The sequence below is a fragment of the Melozone crissalis genome, unplaced genomic scaffold (genome assembly GCF_028551555.1).
Source record: "Melozone crissalis strain CALT ecotype California unplaced genomic scaffold, PUWL_Pcris_2 ptg000014l_1, whole genome shotgun sequence".
NCBI classification, from domain to species: domain Eukaryota; kingdom Metazoa; phylum Chordata; class Aves; order Passeriformes; family Passerellidae; genus Melozone; species Melozone crissalis.
In genome coordinates this window covers 1,953,058-1,977,086 of record NW_026535792.1, presented here as the reverse complement: position 1 = coordinate 1,977,086, position 24,029 = coordinate 1,953,058, and the positions used below count along the sequence as shown (strand labels likewise).

At 43.0% G+C, this 24,029-nt stretch overlaps 1 protein-coding gene across 3 annotated transcripts; it reads left to right on the top strand.

Annotated features, from left to right (window-relative positions):
- The first annotated feature begins 10,086 nt into the window (after positions 1-10,086).
- On the top strand, positions 10,087-24,026 carry DIS3L (DIS3 like exosome 3'-5' exoribonuclease). Of its 3 annotated transcripts, XM_054272706.1 has the most exons (17): positions 10,087-10,183; positions 12,635-12,788; positions 13,538-13,666; positions 14,191-14,326; positions 15,041-15,217; positions 16,097-16,175; positions 17,033-17,212; positions 17,768-17,937; positions 18,245-18,406; positions 19,090-19,337; positions 20,078-20,170; positions 20,704-21,237; positions 21,868-22,022; positions 22,111-22,289; positions 22,617-22,762; positions 23,272-23,446; positions 23,518-24,026. In XM_054272706.1, the coding sequence occupies exons 2-17, from the start codon at positions 12,745-12,747 to the stop codon at positions 23,827-23,829; spliced, it is 2,919 nt and encodes a 972-aa protein (XP_054128681.1). In that variant the 5' UTR covers positions 10,087-10,183; positions 12,635-12,744; the 3' UTR covers positions 23,830-24,026. The 3 variants fall into 3 exon arrangements, with proteins under 3 accessions (XP_054128681.1, XP_054128682.1, XP_054128683.1); XM_054272707.1 differs by lacking the exons at positions 10,087-10,183; positions 17,033-17,212 and having other exon boundaries at positions 12,649-12,788; XM_054272708.1 differs by lacking the exons at positions 10,087-10,183; positions 12,635-12,788; positions 13,538-13,666; ... (2 more) ...; positions 16,097-16,175; positions 17,768-17,937 and having other exon boundaries at positions 17,159-17,212; positions 23,518-24,025.
- The last annotated feature ends 3 nt before the right edge of the window (positions 24,027-24,029 follow it).

Genomic DNA, 24,029 nt, shown 5'->3' with positions numbered 1-24,029 from the left:
TAGTGTTACAGCAATTGGCATTATTTGGACACATTGTGGAACAATGCTGCTCAGCTCTGCTTTTATCAAAAGAAATTCTGAGTTCTCTGCTCTTGTACTCAGTGAGGAATGGGTTTGATTACAGAAAGAAGAGAGAAGCCGAAAGAAGCTGTGAATTTATCTTTAGGATCGATTTCTGCAGAAATTTTTACCCTGAAGTTTTAGGAACTAGTTGAATGCCAGCACTGAATATAAACATTCTCTGCACTGAACCCCTTCTCTGCAAAAGCCAGAGTCCTCATTCCCAGTCCAAAATTCTGCCACTTGTGTATCTCAGTGCTGTGGTCTCCTCTCTTCATCTGCAATGGGCTCAGCATGAGACCTTAGGAAAGAGGATCATTTGAATTTTTATCTGCTCTGGAAATTTTGTTACTGCCTTTATTCATCACTGCAGAGATGAGCAGCCTGCAAAGCCAGTCCCAGCACAGCACCTTATCCTGTAGCAGTGACATCTGAGGATGCACCTTAGACTGATTGTAATGACCCTTGGACTGGACCACACATTATTTTATGCTTCACTTTCCTCCCTGCAAATGTGGAAACAGCATTCCATGTGCTGGAAAATATTGACTTCTGCTCAGAAACTGTTTGTCTTGCATGTGCTACAGAGATGAAAATTAAAATGGACATTTTGAAATTTTGGAATGTTCAAGGAATTATGTTCATTGGTGTTTACATGTAAAAAAGAAACCAAGCAAATCCTAACAGAAATTCCTGAAAGTTCATTCCTGTTTTCAAAGAAAATCTAAGAAAACTTGGCTGCAGGTATTTCTTTTCATTTTCATCCAGCTCCATAGTCATTCACAGAATTCTAAGTCAGGATCTAGCAGGAGTTGTACTCAAAATGACAGCCTGCCGAGATGCATTTATTTCTCTGGTTTGCCACTTTACAAGGGAAAAAAACACATTTCCAAGATATTTTTGGTAACGTATGACTAAGTAGCAAAATTAAAACTAGGAAATTAATAACTACATGGCATTTCAATCCCATCAACTCTAATCAACATAAATCCATTCTAATTAAAACCTGCAAATCCTGAGGATACCAAAGAGATGGCCCTCTGTTAAAGGGAGATGGCAGCAACAGGTACCTTCCATACAGATGGAGAGGATGCAAATTTCTGAGAGGCAAAGATGAAGCTGTACTAGAAGTTGTATTTTTAGAATACCACTAGACCCTAATAATCTCAAACTGGTGAAATAAAAAAGCCTCATAAATTTTTCCCTTTAAAACTTAATAAGCACTTTGACAATCTAAATGAAGGAGTGTACAGCTTTCAGGCTGAAAAGGGTCACTAAGTTTATCACAATCATTCCTATGGTTTTAGAATAAGATTAGCCCCTGGTAATCCCTAATTGGCAAAAACAAACACAAATTTTGTCCTTTAAAATTTAAAAAGCACTTTCACAAGCCTAACAGAGGATCTGAAGAAAGTGTACAACTTCACAGCCTGCAAAAGGTTACCAAGTTTATCACAATCCTCAAACCAGAAATAGGACAGAGATACAAAGCATGTTCTGATCAGAATGATGAATAACACACACCAGTTTAAAGAGAATAATAGAAATTATATAATTGCACCAGGGCCTTTGTTTCAAAGTCAAAACATCTCAGCTCTTGAGTCTGTCTTTAGGACTTGATCAAAAGCCCATAAACATTAACAAGATTCTTTGCACTGACTCCCCTGGGCCTTGCACATGTCCTTTATACAGCAGCTTGGTGCATCTCAAATCAGCTCAGGAAGCTCCTCATCTCTCCTACAATCCATTCAATCTGGCATTTATGAGTGGCATCAGCTTTTAAATACAAAACCACAGATGCCAAATCTACCTGATCCTGGTAACTTTTCATATTATACCAAGATCAATAGTTCCCCCCTCCTCCTGCTGAACCGATCCAAAGAGCTTGGGTGTGTGTTATTTGTGCACATCCAGAGCAGCTACTGCTGACACTGGGCTTTAAGGGGGGAACCCATCTTCACCCAGCTCTAAATCAGCTCTTTTAAAGCAGGCCTCTTTTGTCTGTTGGTGGTTTATATCCCCAACCAGCAGAGATGAAACAAATGCATGTGTTTGGCAGCAGTGGCTGTCACCCTGCCAATTAGCTCAGCAGGAAGCAAACAACCTGCTGACCTTCCTGGGCCAGCGGCTCTCCAAGGCAAGCAAAAGGAGCTGTGCTCAGTAGCTCAGTGCTGCTATCATCATATTCCATCCCAAGCTTACCCCACCATTCCCTGGAGTCACAGCAAGAGTCCAGAGCCACAGGAGTGTAGAGCTGCAGGGAACCAAAGCCATCATTATGGCTGGTGGTTTCCAAACTTTATTTGTGAAATCATAACAAGGGTTGTATTTATTCTGTTTGCAACAGGCACTGACATTGAGGGGGTCTGGGGGTCTGTGCAGCAGTCCTGAGGCCTGGCAAGGTTTGCCAGATGAGAAAGCCTGGGAATCACTGATTTTATCACTGTGTCAAGGAAAAAGTTACACCTGACTACTCCTAACATGTTTATTTCACATGTTCTTACAAATTGCCACACAGTCTCTTTATGCAAACTGTGCCAGAATTTAATACACTGATGTTGCTCAAGAATATTTAGTACTAGCTGTAGTTTCCTTTTCAAAATTGCAGGTTATGGTTTGGCTGGTTTTTTTTTCTCACAATGATGAAAAAATAGAACATCACATATATAAATGCTTGGACAGCATGATATTTAGAAAAGCAAGAATATAAAATCCATCATTTTTATCTTTTATCCATCCCATTCTGCTGTGATGTCCAGTGGTGATAGCTTAGTAAAATACCTGCTCCTTCTGTGTTTTCAGTGGGAGGCAACAGCTGTAGCTGGCCTTTGCTTTAATGTAGCATGGTCTGCAATCAGGATCCAGAGCTGCGAGAGGACTTTGCTGGATAATGAGGAAGGCAGCTCCAGCAAGGTTCCTCAGCTCTGAGCACACACCCTTTTCAGGTGTAGCTTTCATCTAAGTCTCCCCTGCATGTCATTCCATTGGATCAAATCAACAGGAGAGGCTGAAAAGCAGGCTGAGATAAAAATGTGTTGGGATACAGAAAGATGCTTTAATAGATAAAAAGCTACAGTCTCTTTTAGAAAGGATTTTTCCACTTTGTATTCCTATTGTCTGAAATCAGGCCTGAATAGAAGAAGATGACTTGATAAAATATAGGCAAAAAAAATCATATAAGGAAATAATGGAAATGCTGTTATGGATTTTTGTGAGTATAAATAGTTTCAGAAATGAAACTGTCAAGCCCAGCATCTGAAATGCTGTAGAAATAAAGTCACTTTAATGGTCAGCCTGCTGCAACCACATAAACATTCCCTAGTTCCTTTCACAGCCCAGCATCTTGTAAATTTTTTTTTTTTAATCTGACATATGGGGAGACATTAGTTGGAGACTGAAGGAGACAGAATCTAAAAGAGAAGCAGGAATGGATCAAGAGAAGATAAGGAACAGAAATCATCAACAGGAGATATTAAATTCCAAAAATGAAACTTGAAGGGATGGGCCATTCTAGAAGGGAAAATAAAAAAAAAAAAAAAAGGGTGGTGAGATAAGCTGGAAAATAACATGGTGAACTCAATTTTAAGCAAAAATATTAGACAGAAATAATCTGAGACTGCCCCTCCTCTTCTTCCATGCTTCTGAATGTATGGGCTGCCATATCTGTAAGAGCATTCCTGGCACCTGACTGTAAGTCCAGGACAGTTCTGTCCCACAGCTGGGGCTGCCCTTTGGCTTTCCTGGTGCACCAGCAGAAAACCTTTCCCTTACCTGCAGCTGCACCACCTCATCCAGCTTGGGGACACCTGCTCACACCGGTGCTGTGCACTCCCTCCACACACTGACTTCTGCAATGTGCAGCTGGGGAAAGAGTAGAAAAATACCTAAAATAAGCATCAATGTAAAAAAATCAGGCAGTCTCTCAAGTTAAATGAGTATTTTGGTATTTGATTGGCATTCTAATGTCCTTCACATCCTCAGAAAGTTCCACATCTTATCAGCTGCCACAAACAACTAGCTCAAGATCCAATTTCTTCCTCTGGAAACATTTTTTGTGTCTTGTTTTTCTTAAATTTTATTACCCATTAGACTGTTTCCTCATTATAATGGCAGCTCGGTCTCTTTCAGAAATATATATTGTATACAATCCAGAAATATAAAATGTATAAAATCTGCCTAGTATCTTCATAAAGCAGAATTAAATTTCCTATTTGCATTCAAGGGTGATGAACCAAGAGAATGGATCTTTGGCTCCAACCCTGGCCGAGCCACTGAGCTGCCATATGACTCCAGGCAAAAAATCTGATCTTCTTTAATTGAAGCAGTTAAAAATTTGGCTAAGAAGCAAGATCTTTCTGAAAAGCATCAGCCTTTGACCTCAGCTTGCAGGACTAAATGCACCTCCAAAGTCTCAGGCTGAATGATGCAAGATGTTTTTGCAGTTATCTATCCCTAGAAGCGATGTGGTTGCTCACATCACTTTGTATTTTCAGCATAATAAGGAACTGCACCATTTAGTGAGGTGGTAAGAAGCAGCACTTTGGTGGTTCTGTCAGGTGTTTGGGACCAAGAGGACAGTTTTTGACCACTGACTTACTTCAATTGGACTTGTGTGTGAAAGCAGTGGAGAGGAAGGAGCCTTGCATGCAGACCCTGCTGCCAGGAAAGCAAGTGAAGAATAAAAGTGTAATTTTGCTTGCAGCAGTTCAGCCTAGATAGAAAACAAACATCAGTTACTGGTCTGTGTTCCCACAGGTGATGATCAGATCCTTCCCATCCCTAAGACACAGAGGGACAACTGGAGTCCTGAGGCCAGGATGAGCAAGGCCATTGGATGGCTCAGCTCTCAGCAAGGGCCAAAGACCTGAGTTCCTTTGACTCCACACTGAGCTCAGTAGTCAGTATCACAACAAATTATTTCTTGCCTCATTTGTAAAAGCAGCAGGCAGGTGGTGAGCACACTCTCACCTTGCCTCCCTCTAATGAACCACTTTAACCATATCAAGAGTGAATTTTGCATAATGACTGCAATATGAAGTCGTAAGGAGCCATGCAGCATTTGTGATGGAAGCCTTGAGGACAATGACAAAGGCACCCATTAAGGATGTTCAGCAGCTGAGTGTCCCAGTAGAGTTGGGCACACACTGAAATCCATTTCCCTTGGATATTCATTTGAATTTTTAAATGAGTTTCTTTGACTGTTCACATCTCTTTTGTGCTCACTTTCCATGAATAGCAAATGAGCTTTAATAAGGGGAATAATCATGAAAAACACATTTTAAGCTTGAACATTTGCCAAATGAAAACCTCCAATTGCACAATAAGTGGTTAGCAGTACATATGTCATTTTATGACTTTTACATCCAATTAAAAATATTCACTGTTGGTCAGTTATCACACAGGGACATCAAGGAAACCCAAATAATATCACTACAATACAGAACAGGGCAGCACAGGTTAAAGGATTATTATGTACAACTAGATATTCCTGAATTACTTGCTGACTGAGACTTAGTTCTTGACAACAATTACAAAAAAAAAAATACCTTGAAATCTTGTATTCTTTCCTCTGTAATTTTTTTTAAGAGTAACCTGTTATTTACCCAGCCCTGCCAGGCAATATGATTTGCCAGAGGATAGAGTGGTTATGGGCATAAAATCTTTGCTCAAGGGCTTTTAGTAAGAAGAATTTAAGGCACCTAAGATGCACAGCTGCAGCCCAGAAATGCAGTGTAATACATTTTCCTTTAGTTTCCTTTTATACATCATTGAGCTCTCAAGGAAAACCTCTTATATCTCATTTGTAGAGCAAATCACAACTGCAGAGTTCCCCATGAGTCAACCCCATTTAATTTCTGCTGATAGGAGCCTAAGAGGGAATTAATCAGCTTCACCTAGAAACTTCTTGTTATTTTGAAAGCAGGGGGGTAAAAAGTCACCCTTGCTACTCTGTTTTCTATTTACTGGGGTATATAAATAAATAAACCTTAGTGTGATATTGTGCAGCACTGACCCCAGGCCTGAGTGAGATGTACCAGAGGGAGCACTCCCAATCTGGAAGTGGGAGGAAAATCTGACCTGTTGGGTCTTTCCAGCTCTGACCACCATTATCCTCTGAACCCTGCAGGAGCTGCTCTGGGGGCTGAGACAGCCCTGAGCATCATCCCAGTGCAAGGATCCCACCAAATCAAATGCATTTTGATGACAAATGATTGATATGGGGGCCTTCTCCTTTGATCCAAATTGTTTTCATCATTTCTAGCATAGCAAATAGAAGCATATTTTATGAAAGCAGAAATTCTGGATTACACCAAGGTATTCTCAGCTGCAAACAACCTACAGCTCCCTGAAACAAACACTCTAATCATCTCAGCATAAAGGTTTTTTTCCCTTTAAATAATACTTAGGATCTCTCATCAGTAAATACAGAGGGAAAGCCTTGGATAAACTAAGCCAAGGCACAGAAAATAAGTGAAACACAAGAGTAGACAGCTTTGCATTCCGTTCTGTAAACTTTTGAACTGCATCCATGGAAGAAAAGGGTGGGGGAAAGAAGATCAAATGCATGCTATAGTAAATATCAGGTATTGTGATAAATTGCTTTTATGCTTCCAATAATTGTAAACATCGTGTAGTTTCATATTCCTGACATGCTTGAAGAGATCTGCAAGCCTTTTTTTTTATTATTTTATTATAGAGCAGCATCCCTTTCTAGTTTATTTTGTGGAGAAAATTGTCTCTTTATGCTATAAACAACTGCAAGCAGTTTGTTCAGGGAAGCTGAAAGGTGGAATTTTAGCCCATCAGACACGGGCAGGGAAAGGAAAGTTGCGATTTCAGCCCAAACTCGATTACAGAGCGTCCCCCAGCGGGGGTGTCCGGCACTGCGAACGCCAAGGACGAGAGGGGGGTTGGCAATGCACGGAGAATATTCGGAAGCCCAAAAATGCACGAGTAAAAAATCGTTTTCTTTTCGCTAAAATGAGAAGAACATTAGCATTCTCTTTGTAAGGCTGTATAAGTGATTTTAAAGGATAAATGAGATAATCATCAGTCAAAGTGCAATCCTAAGCAAAGTAACAGTCTAATTAACATGAGATCTGACAAAAACAATTAAAGGAGGGTGACATAATTAATGCCAGTGGACACGGGATTACATAAAACAGACATTGTTAAGATCATCCGATATCTTTCTTTTTTATGAGTGCAAGGAATGGCATATTAATCCTGAGACCTTTCTAGATGTGGGTGCAATTTTTACAATACTTGGCTTTTACTGAGCCAGCGATCCAGGAGAAGGAATCTCCAAGAGAAAAGAACATTTATCAAGTTTAGGATGAGTTAGAAGGAGGTGCTGAATTGCCAACTGCTCCACAATTGCTTTAAGAATGGGAGAACCAACTTCAAAAATATGCTAGAAGATAATCAAATCTTGCATCCTCAGTCACAGAGTACTCAGAGGAAAAGAAAATATATAAAAAGGCCTTTTTCAAATGGAAAGATACAATTTCTATTGATTCCATGACTGTGTGGATCCAGATTTATCTTCTGCCTCTTGTTTGTGCATTTGTCAGATGAGTCAGGCTTGGGAAACTTGAGCCAATTGCTGGAATTCTCCAGTGACCCCAAATTTCTTTTCCCAAACACTTCTGTTAGGAGGTAACACTGAAATGTGTCCTGCATCTCCTGACAGGCTTCTGCAGGCAGGGAGAGCTCCCGAGAGCTCCCACTTCCCATCCCAGGCAGGCACAGCTTAAAGACTTCTATTGCCCGTGTGAAAACAAAAGCTTCTCTAGCACTGGCTGGGGCTATCCACAGGGGCATTGCACAAAGTGAGGAGCACATTCTAGCAGGATTTGTTTCTTTACAAAGCACTTTATGAAGTTAAGCTGTATGAAGCAACGTATGTCTCATAATTCTGCAAGCAGACTGCACTTCATCTTTATTCTTCAACATTTGGGAAGATAGTCTAATATGGATACAACAACATTTTTGCAACTAGTCTAATATGGATACAACAACCTTTTTGCAACTTTTATTTTTAAACAATTAAACATGCACATGTTATCTTGCTAGTTTTGGCTGTTCCTGCACAAACTTCTTGCCCTGTGTAAAGACAATTACCAGATCAGCATGAAATACCAGAGCAGGAAAGTTCATCTCTGATCTCACAGGGACAAATTCAGCTGTCAGATAAAGGGACAATAGTTCTCTTTGGCTCTAGTGACTCCAGCTTGGCCTCTTGCAACCATTTGAGGTTTCTTCTAAGAGAGGAAGGAAGTGGAGAAACTCAAGAATGATAAAACTGTTCAGACTAGGATGTTATAAATACACGTGCAGCTACTCAACTGTATCCCCAGGGCATGAACTTGGCCCAAAGGTCTTCCATTTTCCTCTGTGAAACTGCACAAATGGGAGCAGTGATCTCAGCTACTTCTATTTAATTAACCTTTGTTTTATTATAGTCATTGAGTGTCACTGAGTAAGCACACTGGTCTGTGTTCCTCACTGTGTGAGCAATCAGCATCTGCTACATTTCAAACTCAACTAAATGTCTTTTTTTACCAAATGCTGAGTTTTTCTTACCCTTTCTATCAGCATGGGTTACTTCATCTTTGCTCCTGCTGAACAAGAGCTCCAGCATTTTGCTCTCCTTTTCCCTTCACATCCTGCTTACATAATATATCTGAAATCATCCTGACTCCCAAACCCAAGTCTACACTTTGGTCGTCTCTCACTAAGTTATAACACCTCCTCCTCCTCAGATGTTTGAGAACTTGGCTTCTGCAAATCAGCTTCTTACAGATGGCGCTTCCATTTACTGGCACAAATTGGTTACTTAGAAGTATTAGTCATTGGAGATACACATTTTATAAAACATGTGAAAAATAAGAAGTAGAATAAACAGGAACATACAGTGACATACTGCCTTGGCTCTTTCCCAGTGGTTTTTTCCCTCCTAAGGACAAACACTACACAGCTCTCACCATGTATTTATGTTCAAGTGAAGTTATGGTGTAGGCAGTTATCATTTGAGAAAGTATGAATGCTTATCTAAGAGTCAAAACAATCATCTCCAAAATGCCACACTAGCAGCATTACAGACACAGAGCACTGACTCAGACCCAGAGACACTGCTTTAGACTCCTGACCTTCCACTGCTTTTCTGGTTCGTCTTGGACTAGACTTCATCTGTCAGTGCTGTGAAATAAGTTGTCATTAGGGCTGCCTGCTTTCCTTACACACCCTTGGCCTTGATGCCCACCTCCCGGAGTGCTCTGGCATGTGAGCACACAAAATTAGGGGTGAGAAACGGACCTGGAATTTCTCCTGGAAGATGTCGTGAAAGACCATGGAGGTTCACACCACTGCATTCCTCGCTTGAAGGGAATCGGCCCTCTGTGCTCGCCCAGCCAAGCCACACAAGCCTGGGCTCCCTCAGGGCTTGCACTGGTCGGGCTCCCCTCAGCCCTCTCCCGCCCGCCCCTCAGGGCCGCGCTGGTTCCCTCAGCCGGCCGGTTCCCTCAGCTCCGGTTCCAGTTCCCTCAGCCGGCCTGTTCCCTCAGCTCGTCCTCGGTGTCCCTCAGCTTGTCGCCGTCTGACCCTCAGCTCCGGTTCCAGTCCCTTCAGCTCGGTCCCGCCCGTCCCTCAGCCGCTCCGGTCTCCTCAGATCGCCCCGGTCCTCTCAGCTCGCTCCCGCCCGTCCCTCAGCTCCACTTCTAGCTCCCTCAGCTCGCGTCCCCTCAGCTCGTTCCCGCCCGGTTCCCTCAGACTCCCCCCAGTCCCCTCAGCTCCATCTCGCCCGGTTCTCTCAGACCGCCCCGGTTCCCTCAGCCCGCCCCACCCGCTCTCTTCCCGCCCCTCGGTTGAAGCCGATCCCCTCTCTGACCCCGCGCCCCGCCCCGCGCAGGCGCCCCGGCAGTCGCGGCCTCAGGGCCGCCGGTCCCCGCCATTGCTGGCCGGTCCCCCCCCGCCCCGATGCTCCGCACGGAGAAGGTGCTGCAGCTGCGGGGGCAGCAGGGCCGCGCCGTGCGGGTGGTGCGGGAGCACTACCTCCGCCCCGACGTGCCGTGCCGCAGCGCCCTGTGCCGCAGCGCCCAGTGCCGCGCCGCCTGCGCCCGCGGTGAGGCTCCGCCGTGAGGGGTCCGGGGGGAGCCGGGGGCGAGCACTGACAGAGCCGGGATCGCCCGCGGGCCGGGCTGGGGCGGTGGGCAGCGTCCCCGGGGCCGCGGGTGCGCGGGGCAGAGCTGGGGACAAAGTGACCCCTGGGCTGGGATCGTGATCCCTGAGGACAAAGGGTGATCCCTGGGCAGAGCTGACCCCTGAGCTGGGGCAGTCCCTGAACCAGGGTGATCCCTGAGCTGGGGGAACCCCTGAGGACAGAGAATGATTCTCGGGCAAGGGCTATCCCTGAAGGCGAAGCGGTGATCCCCATCCTGGGGTGTCCGGATGGTGCTGAACAAATCACGGTTATAGCAAGAGTTTTCCTTTGAAGCAAGATCCTGAGAAATCAACGAGGCGTTAAGAGCCGAAGAAATCGAGGAGTTGATTGTTAGAGGGTTTAACTGTGAACAGTTTACTGGCAGTGATAAAAGGCAAAAGGATTGTTCAATTTTTACACATCTCTTGTTTTAAAAGATCCTTTAAAATGAATTAATTTCTGCAGGGTGATGGTTTATAGCATGAGTTAAATTCTATACATACCTGTTAAGTATTACAATGGGGCCAAGCCATTATCTTGAAGCCATTGTAATTCTGCATCGGCAGCTATTTCTGTTCAGTAATTAAATGTAATTGCCTGTGTTATATCAGGGCGTTTCAGACACGGGAAGGCTGCCAGGCTCTGATGTCTGCATTTGTTGTTGTTTTTACGTACTGTGGTGCTGTTATATGCATCGTAGATCATCACCAGAGCTGTGGTTGATATTTCAGTTGGGTTTGTTATTGTTGTTGTTCAATAGCACAATTTATTTGATGCACGAAAATGACTGGTAAATAACAAACATAATATCCAACCTGTTGAAATCGACCAAATGGCTTGCCTGAAAGAAAAGGTTGAGAATTGTGACAGTTTTTTTTTCTTCCTTTGGAACTATGATTGGCATAGATGTTTTCACTTTTGATTTAGGTTGCACTTGAGGGCAGAAGGTGTATTACTTAGATTATTATAGTGTATTACTGCTGTATAGGAGATCAAGACTAGTGATAGTTACTGCTCCCTAAAATACTGCATTTGGTTGTGAATTCCTCAAGGATAAGTTAAAGGTACATATCAGAAAAAAATTCTAACCTTTCCTGCTGTGCCTAACTCCCCCTCCTTTGTACTTAAATGTAAATTGTTCTACAGGTGACTGTCAGAGTATGTCCCTATGTGATTATTCAAGGTAACCCAGATGTGAGGGAAATATTTGTTTTCCTTCCTGACTCTACACAGTGTGCTGAGCAAATCTATTTCATGCCCTGTGAGAGACTGCCTGCAAAAATCCCATCAGCAGGTGCTTGTAGGGGTGAGCTGTGCCTGCCTGGAGTCATTCTGCCCTAGATGGATGGGTTAGGCAAGGATGGCTTCCTATGGCACAGCTCCTAAATCTTCCAGTGACATTTCACTTCTAATGCTCTTCTGAATTATTAATAAATATTAGCTTTCTTGTATATCTGCTGCCATCATCCATTATCAGCCTTCAGTGTGAGATGAGGCTGGCTGGACTCACACTTCTTGTGCTCACAGCTCAGAGATTGTCCTCTGTCAGCTTCTAAGGAATAATAAAAATAACCTGACTTGTCAATATATATATGCTATATTCTGTATAATTTGCCTGCACTGTGGTGAATTCTGTGTTTATAATAAATGGTAAATAGGTATTAAGAAAAAAATAGAGTGGAGATCCCCTCCCATCTGAAAGCTTTTGGCTAATCTTTGAAATACCAAAAGCAATTAAACTCTTGAATTTTGAGGTACTTTTTAAGGTGTCACCTGTGTTGTGTCTGGTATTTTGATGGCATATTCCTAAGGGCTAGAGTCTGTATAAAGAAAATTAACAGTGATGGTTAATACTTTAGGATTAGAAACATATTTTCTTTGCAGTAGCAGTGGTTTTCTCTATATGCACCCTTACCTGTGCTCTTTTATGTAAAGAGCCTGCTGTAAATGGTGTGTTTGAACAGAGAGGGCTGTGGGAGCAGGGTAAAGGAACTGCTCATAATTCTACAGCCTTTAGAAATTCCATGAAAAGATTTTCTGTGCCAGACGTATAGTCCCTTTTTCTTACGGAAGCAGAGGAAGAACTGTAACCTTTGCTCTTTTAAGCTATAACCTTTTCATAATGAAAGTGAATCTTTTTCACTCCCCTGGATAGAATTTACACAAAAATTTGGCATCAGTGGATGCAAAAGAGTTTTGTCACAAATTTATGGACCACAGATTAAACCATAATATTAGTAGTTTTGTTCATCAGAAAAAGAAATGTACCCATTTGAGGAGATACACTCTAATTTTCTTGTATCAGGAAATATTTTCAAGAAACCATTATTTCAAGTGAAAGTTTGAACCTTGAAACTCTACATTATCTTCTAGATGGCAAATTGTTATCAGATGATGTCACACACTATGTTGTCCCCGACTGCAAGGTTGTTCAGGAGTACCTGGAGATTCTGGAGTTCCCAGAGCTGAAAGGAATTATTTTCATGCAAACAGCTTGTCAGGCTGTGCAACATCAGAAAGGACGCAGGTATTTATCCCAGAAGAACTTATTTTTTATTTAGATTGAAGTAAAAATACTGATTTATAAAATGTATTAATTTTTAGGCCTTTCAAGTTTCTTAATGTAGTTTTACAGAACGGGAAGGACTGGGATCCTTTCTGATCCATGGATATCAATGCCTGGCGTAGTTTTCACTTGATAGGAGCAATATGAAACCTGCAGCATTTTTAAGTAATCAAATGGCTGGTGGCAGGAATTCATTAGACTTTGCAGTAATGATTTATTATGTGCCCAGAGCTAGATTATGGACAGGTTTTGGTTTGCTCTATTGATGCCTGAGCATTTGTCTTTGGGGAGCAATTAATAGTATTGTATGTACTTCTCTCACCAGACATTAACCTGGGCATTGCCATAGCATTTCAGAGTAAAATTTGCTCCCAGGGCCTTCCCATATTTCTAAAGCATGAAGGCTTTTAAAGTAATAGCACTTGCTCCAAAAGTGACAAACAAAACAAGTTTCCTGAACACTTAGGATGTTTTGTGGGGCTCAGTGGAAAACAAGTATGTTTAAAATCAGAAGTGTTCATGATGGAACTTAATAAAGTTTGCTTGCAGGTGATGGTTTAGGATTTATCATCAGTGGTATAATTTAATGAGTGCATTTCTCTGTGCATGACAGTAATTTTCCTGGAGTTTTTCAGCTGTATTTTCATGTGGAGTTAAAATAGCATTATCAAAAGCAGGCACAAGAATACATTTGTGTTTTTTCATTGCAGGCAGTACAACAAGTTACGGAATCTATTGAAGGATCCCCGTCACGACTGTACTGTGTTTGCTAATGAATTCCACCAGCACTGCTACCTGCCCAGGGAGAAGGGAGAATCCATGGAGAAGTGGCAGACCAGGTTTGTTTGAGCCTCTGCAGTGTCACATTGCACAGCATCATGATTTTAGGAATGTGAGAGTTCATGCTCCTGCTCTGCCTAGCTCTGCAGCAGTTCACAGGCTGCATTGTGCTTTATGATTATAGAAGTATCAGCATTGTTTTCTTAAGGAAATAGACAAATGCAATTAAATTAAATGCAATAATGCTAAAGAAAAAGCTGGATCAGTTTAAAGTCACACCGTAGCATCAGAGTCTTTGCACCTCCAGCCTGCTTTTTACAATCACTCAGAGGAGCTTCATGTCTTGTTGCAGCCAGGAATGTTTCCTCCTCGTTGCAGGAGGAAACATCCCATTCTCCTCTCTTCTTGTGGGGCTTAAGAATGATACAGGAACATTTTTGCAGAAAAACATTTCTGTAGCTTGGTGTATATCTCTCAAGAGTCTGAGTGTTAAATCAAAATCTCGTTTATACAAAGCCAGCAAAATCTTGCAAGTAGCAAATGAGCTGTGCCAGAAGTCTTATTTCAAACTTTGCTTTTCTAGGAATATTTACAATGCAGCAGCCTGGTATCACAATCACTGCCTGGGTCAGATGCCAGTTGTTATGGTAACAGAAGATGAAGATGCTGTCAGGCAGTACGGAAATGAAACAGAAGGAGTGTTTGTGATTTCCTTCAAGGTAACGTGCCAGAAAAATAAAAGGTTTCCTTTATGCTGCATCAAAAAGATTAAGCAAGTACATTAAAGTATATTGCAAATCATGCCAGAGTTTACATTCAAGAAAACTGTGAGGTAGCTCATATCTCCATTTATCAAAGCAAGCAAATACGTCACTTGTGGGAATCTCAGAAAAAAGCAGAGAGCTGGAAAGATAAACAGCAACTCTGAGGATAGAGGTCATCTTTCTCAGGAGACCTTTTCCTTGTTTTTAAGGAATTTGCCATTGATGAGCAGTGATCAGTTCCCTCAGGCAGCTGCCTAAATCTGGAATGCAAGCAGTCCATAAGCAGCTGTAGCCTAAATATCCATTGACAGTGTTCTTGCCTGGACTGCTGAGGAGACAATGATGTCTAACATAATTCATTCTTCATTTTGGTGTCCATCTCTGATACCACTGGAACTCAGTGGGATCTGGGCATGGGATGTTCATGTTCAGCTGTGAAAGGATGTTGAGTAAAAGCTGCACCAAACTGGTTGACCTCTATTGTATTCAGCAGTGGATTAGGCTGAACCTGGGACAGATCTGTGGGGTTCAGAGCAGACTCATCGTTACCATTGTGTTATTTGGGTACAGTGTGAGACAGATCCTGTCCATTATGGGCTTTCCAAATGTATTATTGAAAGAGCAGAGATCTCAGAGTACTTTTCTGTTTATTTCTATTTGTGCCCACAGCATTACTTGGATAACTTCTGGCCTGACCTGAAGGCTGCCCATGAGCTCTTTGACTCCATAGTCCAAGCTCGGCGTGAGCGGGAGAGCGAAAGCCAAGAGAACCATGGGAAGGAATATCCTGAGCACTTACCTGTGGAAGTGCTGGAGGCTGGGATCAAGTCTGGGAGATACCTGCAGGTATTGTTACATAGGGAACACACACCCAACAATGCAGTCTTTGTGCTTGATCCCTTGAGTTGCCTGAAATAGAATGATTAGAGAAAGAAATATGGGTGTGCTGGGAAGAGGGAAAGAAAACAAAAATCAAGAGGATGGAAGGGATTAGAATTCTTAGGATTCTCAAAATATTTCCCCTATGCTGTATTGTGACATGCGTAATTTTTTTTTTTTTTGTCTTGGAGAAGTTAAAGTAAGATTTGGCTATTGAGGATTTGAAATTTGCTGGTTTTTTCTTCAACTTGATATGTGATGTACCTGTAAATTGAGAGACCAGGTGTGATTTGAAGCAGAGAGACCTTGTTCTTAAATATAAATAGTGCTGCACAAAGGCAGCAGTTCTAACTTCATTTGCACAGAGATCTCCCAGTCAATGAAATTAATTTACAGGTTTATGGCTGTTCAGGGCCTTTATATGGATTGTTGGTAGGCAAGTGTCCTTCTTTTAAAAACAATTTAAAGAATTAGAGGCAGTGATTTTTTCCTTTCTTGGCAATTTCAGCAGAGGCAGGAATAAAATATGAACAGAAAGACTGAAGCTTTTCTTTCCTGTTGAAATAATGCCAGATTCTCTGCTAAGGCAGACAGCAAAAGTAATCTTACACTGCCTATGCTTGGAGTAAAATGTCATTTACCATCTTACAAATAAATTCAGCATTTTAAAGAATTTACTTTTCCAGAAGTGAGTACCTAAAGTCCTACACCCTGCACAGAGAACAGCTGTGTTCAAAAAAACTAATTCATGCAAAAATAATTGTAACCCCCAAAATGTTATCCTTCAAGTTGTCTGTTTTTAGGGTGACTGTTTCACCCATTGCTTGCTTTGTTGCTCTCTTCCAGGGTGCACTGAATGTCAATAAGCACCGAGCACAGCTGGAAGCTTTTGTTCGGCTTCAGGGGGTTGGCAGCAAAGACACAGGTGAGAGGTGCTCAGTTATCAAAGGGGGTGAGGGCTCAGACACTGCAGTGCCTCTGTGGTTTCCATGGGCAGAAAGGAGGCTGAAGATTAACCACAGGGTGGAACTTGTGAGGAGAACTCCTTCCTCTTTCCTACCCCCTTTGGCCAAATTCTGGCCTCTTGTCGTGTTAGCCTGCACCTCTCTGAAGCGAACTGCTGGTGCAAATTGTCCCTGTGCTTTGCTCTAGCCTCAGGTGACCACTCCTTTGACTGCAGTAAGGGTTTGCATAGATGTTGGCAGGATTAGGAAGCTGGTCTTTGTGAACATAACTGGAAAATTGCCTTTTGGATCAAGCTGATCCAAAGTGATCCAGAATTGCCTCTCTGGCATGAGTTACTAATCAGCACCTTTGAAGGAACAGTCCATTGCCCTTGCACAGACAGACTGGCCCAGCTCTCACTAATAACTACTTTCAAATGTTCCTGTGACAGACCCTGCAGTCAAACCAGTGCTCAATATACTCATTATTTTTTAAAAGCTTGTTTTATTCTAAATCCTCTCCAGAATCCTGTGGCAGTGGCTTTCACAATTTAACTGTGCTGTTTTTATAGCTGCTGCCTAAGAACAATGAACTTATCCCAGCCTGTGCTGCCTTTTATCCAAAAGATCACTTACAGAATTCCTTACAAGATCCTTAAAAAAAAGAGGAAAATGTTTTCATTTCCTTTTAGTATTAATTTCTTGCGAGTAGTCCTTTTTAGAAGTAATTGTATTGGAAAAGTCATTTTCTGTTATTTCACCAGAATGCTGCCAAGAATGGACGGATTTGAATTTTTTTAGAAGATTATGGTTCTGTTTCCTTTTATTTTAAATACAGAACTTCAGAGTGACATCCTTATTTATGGGACCAAGGCTCGGAATCGTGCAATCCACGGGGATGTGGTTGTGGTTGAGTTGCTGCCTGTGCATGAATGGAAGGGAAGGACTGTTGCCCTCTGTGAAAATGAGACTGAGGACAAAGCACCTGCAGACACCACGGGTGACCCTATGCCCACAGGTAAGGAGGAGCATCCTTTGAATTCCCTGCTGATAAATAATGGGGGAAAAAAAAAAAAGTTAGGTGAAAAAGTATCCCCGTGTGACATGCCTGGGTATTATGGGAACTTAGAGTCTTGTTTGAAATGATTACTCTGCAGCTGGAGCTGCATCTTAGAAGTTTGTTGAGGTCAGAGCTAAAAGTGTCAAGAGGTTAATTTTCTTTTTGTAGGGAAATCATGTTTTGTTTTGCTCTGTGCTATTAAAAATTCTCTGTGTTACTAGAACTGGCCACATTTCAGCAGCAATGGAAATCTCTGAATAATTTATGTTGTGTATCAGTTGAAATCTATACAATGAGTTAGTCTCCACATAAATACAAGCTCATTAAAATCTGCCTGTGCCAACAGTAGTTTATGACACACTGTATTGTCTGCACACCATATGTTGTTGGCAGTTGTAACAGATTTGGGGACACATCAGTTGATTTTACAAAGCGGTGAATCTCCTGCACTCCCACATATTTGCTTTCTTGGTTCTGTTTAATTCTTTAATGCACAATGTTCCTGATTTAAAGGTAAAGTAGTTGGAATCATCCAGAAGAACTGGAGGGATTATGTGGTCACTTTCCCCTCTAAAGAAGAGAGCCAGTCCCAGGGCAGAAATGCTCAGAAAGTCCTTGTAACACCTTGGGATTACCGAATTCCCAAAATCCGGATCAGCACTCAGCAGGCTGAGGCATTACAGGTAATTTAACTGAAGTGTTCTCTGTTCCTACAAAGCTGTGTGGCAATATAAGCTCTAATGATGTTTTCCTTGACAAAGCCATGGTAAAACAGAATCTGTGAGGGTTCAATTTCTGCCTTGAAGGATTGTGTTCAATTCCTGTCAGGTAACAAGGCTTGAGGTCTGAATTTGGGCCACAGTCCGGCTGCCCTGAGCACTTACACACCACTTGCTTTGCGTTTGTTCTGCTAAATGTAAGGTTGTGTTGGGGTATAAATTGCACTTTTCAGGGGCACAGAGCGGCTCTGACAGAGCTGTCTCCCTGCAGGAGTACAGAGTTGTGGTGCGCATCGATTCCTGGGAGGCGACATCGCTGTACCCCAACGGGCACTTTGTGAGAGTGCTGGGCAGGATTGGGGACCTCGAGGGGGAAATTGCTGCTATTCTGGTGGAGAACAGCATTTGTGCTGCCCCTTTCTCAGAAATCCAGGTTTGTCTCTGTGATCAGATCCAGCCTTTTCTGTTCATTTCCAGGGTCTTCTTTCTCAAAGAGAGGGACTCTCTTACAGCTCAACATCTTTGTTGCCAGTGGGTTTTTGAAAAGTCCATTTTAAAAGCTGAAAACTTATAATCATTTTATTTCATTTTTCTGGAATCTCTTGGATCAGTGGTTCTGTTGATACTATGGATTTTCAAGTCAGTAGTGATTTTAAGATAATCCTTTTGCTGTGAGGAGAAGATTACAAACTCTTAATTCAAATTTGAGGTAGACTTTTAAGATTTTTCTGTCTTTAGTATGTGGTTATGCTGCTGATCCTAAAGGCCTCATCCTACTGAAATAATTGTGTTAAACACTTTGTTTTCAACTGGGAGAGGAACCAGCTTTCATAGGTAACTATTTTGATTATACCTACAATCAATAGAAAGAAGAAGACTAAAAAAACAATATGTAGTGGTTGTATTTGCCAGTGCTGCAGTATCACCACAGTAATAACATTGGTTACTAATACACACAGAATTCTTTTCAATTTTTTCCACCCTTTGTGTAAAGTATATGTAATGGACTTGTAAAATTAAACAAAAGAAGAATTAAAAAACTAATTAAATCTAATTGTTGGCATCTTTTTGTAGAAAATACATAAATTTATGTTCATCAACAATATTTCTGTATAGATGAGTGAAATGCCAGTGAGTTCTTCAAAGAATCCATGGAAAGTGAGTCCACAGGAGGCCAAAAAACGCCTTGACCTGAGAGACACCCACCTGATATTCAGCATTGACCCCAAGGGCTGTGAGGATGTGGATGATGCTCTCTCTGTCAGGACTCTGCCCAACGGGAACCTCGAGCTGGGGGTGCACATTGCAGATGTGACTCACTTCGTGGCAGCCAATTCCTACACTGATGTTGAGGCCAGAGCAAGGTGAGTTATTTTCTGGAAATGAGAAAATTTATGGAACTCAGAAGTTTGTGATGCTACCCTAAGGAAACTTTGAAAGGAAAGAAAGCTTTCACCTTTCATGTCTTACTAAAGACTTCTTAAAGATAATTAAACTATTAGGTAACTAATGACATTCTGCTTTTATTTGGACACATTTTCCAGAAAGCTACACAAGTTTGTTTCCCTAATCACTCTTCTTTGCTTTGTAGTCTAATTTAACATCTGTGACTTATAGTACTTTTAAAAACCACTTGTTTGCATTCCAAGGGAGATGAACACCCACAAGATGGAATTAAGACTTACATGAATTTAATTCCAGAGGTATTTGTCAGGCTTATGTTTTAATATTCAGTCTTGTCTTTTAAAGTGCAAATATTTCATTCTCTTTTTTCTTTTATTCCCGGTGTCTTGAACTTAAACTGCTGAATCACTTAATGAACTGTATTCTTTGTAGATTCAAAGAAGTATAATGTGGAGGCAGCAGAGGGGCTTGATTAAGTCACCTCTTCTTCAGTGAGCTAATTTTGTCCAGCCCTGGTTCTACCCTGAATAGCAGCTGAAATACCAAGAAAGGCAAAATCAGGGTTGTACTGTACAAATAGCTATTTAATAATTTGACTTTGGTATTGCACCTGTGAGTGTTCAGTGGGAATAACCTTTTGAAATCAGGCTGTGGAGCAGTGTTTGTGGGTGGGAAGAGCAGTAGCTGTGTTTTGTTCCAGGGCCACCACGTATTACCTGGCAGACCGGCGCTATGACATGCTGCCCTCCGTGCTCAGCGCCGACCTGTGCTCCCTCCTCAGCGGCGTGGACAGGTGAGGCTGGGGGGTTCTTCTCAGCAGGGACACTTCCACAAGTCACTTTGCATTATTGCTGAAGAACTGTGTACATTAAAAATTACCTTTCAGTTCCACCACAGGTAGGGTGAATTTTATAGAGCTTTTTATATCAATTTACAGGCTCATTTGGCTGCTGGCATGAGGATATTCAGGGTACAGAGATGTTCATTGTGGATGCATCTGACTAATGAAAAAAAAATGGGTAAAAATAACAATCACAGTGTAGCTCTGCTTTAACATAAATGAGACCTTATACCTTAGGGGTACTCTGCTTCAGCAGATGAATTGAAGATGCTGCTGTGTAGCTCATTTCAGTTGTGATGCATGAGACTGAAAGGCAAGTGCATTATTCAGTGGGGTGGTTGCTGAGCACTGGTTTCATGAAGAAAAAAAAAATGATGCTTCCACAACCAGAATTAAATCTATAAATTTCTAAGGGTTGAATGTGCTTGCAGTGGGAGTTTAGGGGTACCAGAACTGTTCCAGAACTCTGTGGTGTTGTGTTTAAGATATGCTGTGAGTGTCCTGTGGGAGCTGGAGAAGGAATCGTTGGAGACGCTGAGGGTTCAGTACACCAGAACCCTGATCCGCTCTGCCTACAAGCTGGAGTACGAGACAGCCCAGGGGCTGCTGGATGGGGACACCAGTGTGGTGGGGGACATCCTGGAGCTGAAAGGCCTGGAGGAAGGAGCGAGGCAGGAGAAGCTGGCTGAGCTGGTTTGGGCCATATCCAAGCTCACCGACATAGCGCGACACGTCCGGGCCAAGCGGGACCGCTGCGGCGCGCTGGAGCTGGAGGGGATCGAGATCCGAGTGCAGCTGGATGACAAACGGAATATCCATGACCTCATCCCCAAGCAGCCGCTGGAAGTGCACGAGACCGTGGCCGAATGCATGATCCTGGCCAACCACTGGGTGGCGAAAAGGATTTCCGAGGATTTCCCCCTCCAAGCTCTGCTGCGGCAGCACCCTCCACCACGCCAGGAGTTCTTCACTGAGCTTCGGGAGTGTGCCAGTGCCAAAGGCTTCTCAATAGACACACGGTAGCTTTTATTACTAAAGTTCTGTAATTAAAGTTAAGCAATTAACTGTTTGGCCATTTTATTTTTAAACAATTCCAGCTCTGATTATCAATGTTAAGAGACACTGCATAGCATTCAAAGAGTTTTGTCAGAACCTTTCTGATGATGTTCTGACCAGGAGAAGCTGCCTGAATTCTGCTGGCTGTACTCCAAATGGCAGTGGCTGAATAATTTTAGCCATACCCAGACAAAACATTTGTTCAGTCACTGTGCAGTGGTCAAGCTCTGCAGTGGCCTTGTTTGCCTTGTATTTCCTGTGTAAGAGAGTACTGGTTTAAATTAGGTGAATTCTGTGCAATGTAGTCATTTTAAATGACTCAAAATAATTCATAATTACTTGGGCAAGATAACATGAGAAGGCCGTGGTGAAAGGCGTCAGTTGCAGCAGACAACTGAGTGAAAACTGGGATTTTTCTAAACATTTTTTTAGAGCAGGGCTATTACTAAATTGCACTTAGAGTTTCAATATCGCTCTGCTTGCCATTTTTGTATAACTATCAACTTCTGTGTGGGTTTTATGCTGCTGTTAACTGTGAGCCATTATAAGCAGGGATAGTGTAATTTTCTTTGGAATTAACACCTTTTTGCCAGGTCTAACAAGGCTTTGGCAGAGTCTCTGGACAGAGCCAACGACCCCTCGGATCCCATTGTGAACAAACTGCTGCGCTCCATGGCCACCCACGCCATGTCCAACGCCCTGTACTTCTCAACTGGCTCTTGTCCTGAGGAGCAGTTTCATCATTATGGTACCTGGTCACTTTCCTGCCTTTTCTGTGATTTCTGAACTGTTGAGGGAGGCTTTGACTGCTCATCTGTGTTCCTCTCTCCTGGCAGGGCTGGCCCTGGAGAAGTACACTCACTTCACTTCTCCCATCAGGAGATACGCTGACATCGTTGTGCACAGGCTCCTGATGGCAGCGACCCTGAGGGGCACCACGGGGGATGTGAAGGACAACATCATCAGCAACAAGGACCTGGAGGAATTGTGCAGACACATCAATAACAGGAACCGGGTAAGGGTGTCCTTCTGGAGTCTCCATGGTGCCCTAGGGAGTGAGATACCATTCCTGACTGTGGCTTTTGTGAATTAAGAGTATCATTTTACTTTATTTGTAGTGCTTTGGGGTTTTTGTAAATATTAGTTTTCTACTGAGAGTGGTAGTAAAAGTGTTCATACTTCACTTGCACTGCACGTAGGATTTTGTTTTAGATGTAATTTTTCTTGGGGACAGATAAGAGAATAAATAGTGGGAAAAAGCAGCTGTGGAAGTCAAAGGCAGAGATGCTTGTTGGAATATTTACATAAGTTTTTGTCTCTGTGGCTGTGTGGGGTGCTGCAGGCAGCCCAGCGTGCTCAGAAGCAATCCACAGAGCTCTTCCAGTGCATGTACTTCCGAGACAGGAGCGCCGAGAGCGACGAGCGCTGCGTGGCCGACGGGGTCATCTACTCCATCCGCACCAACGGCGTGCTGGTCTTCGTGCCGCGGTGAGCCCGGGGCTGCCATGGGCTGGGAGGGACACCTGTGCTGCTGGGGTGCTGGGAGGGCACAGCCTGGCACAGCTCAGTTCTCATCTGCCATCTCCAGCATTCCACAGGGCCGGCTCAAGAGCCTCCCCAGCCAGAAAAGGTTGCTGAGGCTCTTCAAGGAGCTTCTTTTAAAATGGAGAACTGTCTCCTCGTGGTCTGGCTGGAAAAACCTGTAAAGCTGCTCTTCTCCCATCACTGATCCATTCCAGGCCCCACCCAGCACCAAGATAATGGATCACTGACTATTTCACTTCTGCTTTGCTGCTCTCAAAACACTTCAGTCACTGTCTCCATGCTGTTTTCATGTCTGGGTTTCTGTAACACCACCTATCCTGTTCCTGAGGCAGGATTATCAGCCTGCCATGCCTGCCCCTTCCTGTTTTTTTCTATAATCTCAGCCAGACTGCAGGTTTTGAAACTAAGAGACCTGAAAATGGTTAGAACAGCTTCTCTCTGCTCTGCTCTAGGTATGGAATCAAAGGTGCAGCTTACATGAAAAACAAAGAGGGCTTGGTCATCTCCTGCCAAGGGGCTGGGAGCTGCCAGTGGAAGCCTGGATGCCTCCATCGCTCTCAGCATAAAATCACCTCCACTACAGCTACTGGAGACTCCATGACCTTGAGCCTTTTTGATCACATTACAGTGAGTATCTCTTGTGAAGGGAGGAAAGGAAATGGCACCATCAGAAATTCGAACACAGTATTGCTTTGCAGGTGAGGATCCTCGTGCAGAGCTCCCGCTGCCACGCTGAAACCATCAAACTGGAGATCATCAGCAACACCCCACACCACACTGCGGACACCGAGGCTGCCCAGAGGAGTCTGCACGGGGTGAAGTCTGAGCTGGTGAAGGAAGTCAGCCAGTCTGCCGAGGAGGCCCAGCGTGCCCAGGACAGAGCCAGGCTGGAAGTGATGGATGAGGAGTCCCGGGAGTTCTGCCAGACCAAGGGGCCCAGCCTGTACCAGCTGCTGGAGGAGATCCGGGAGCTGGCACTGCTGGATGTGACAGAGGACATCAGGACTTGAACTGGGACCTGCCCCAGCTGCTGGGGCTGTCCCACTCCTGTTCACTGTGCACAAGTGCTTGGGGATCTTTAAAAAAGCAGTTTATTTAAATATTCAAGAGTCCTTTCAATAAGAAGCTAAATGTCTATTTTAAATAAGAATTATTTTTATCTGATTATGAGTATGGATGCGTTATGAAAATATTTTATACCTGATAAAGC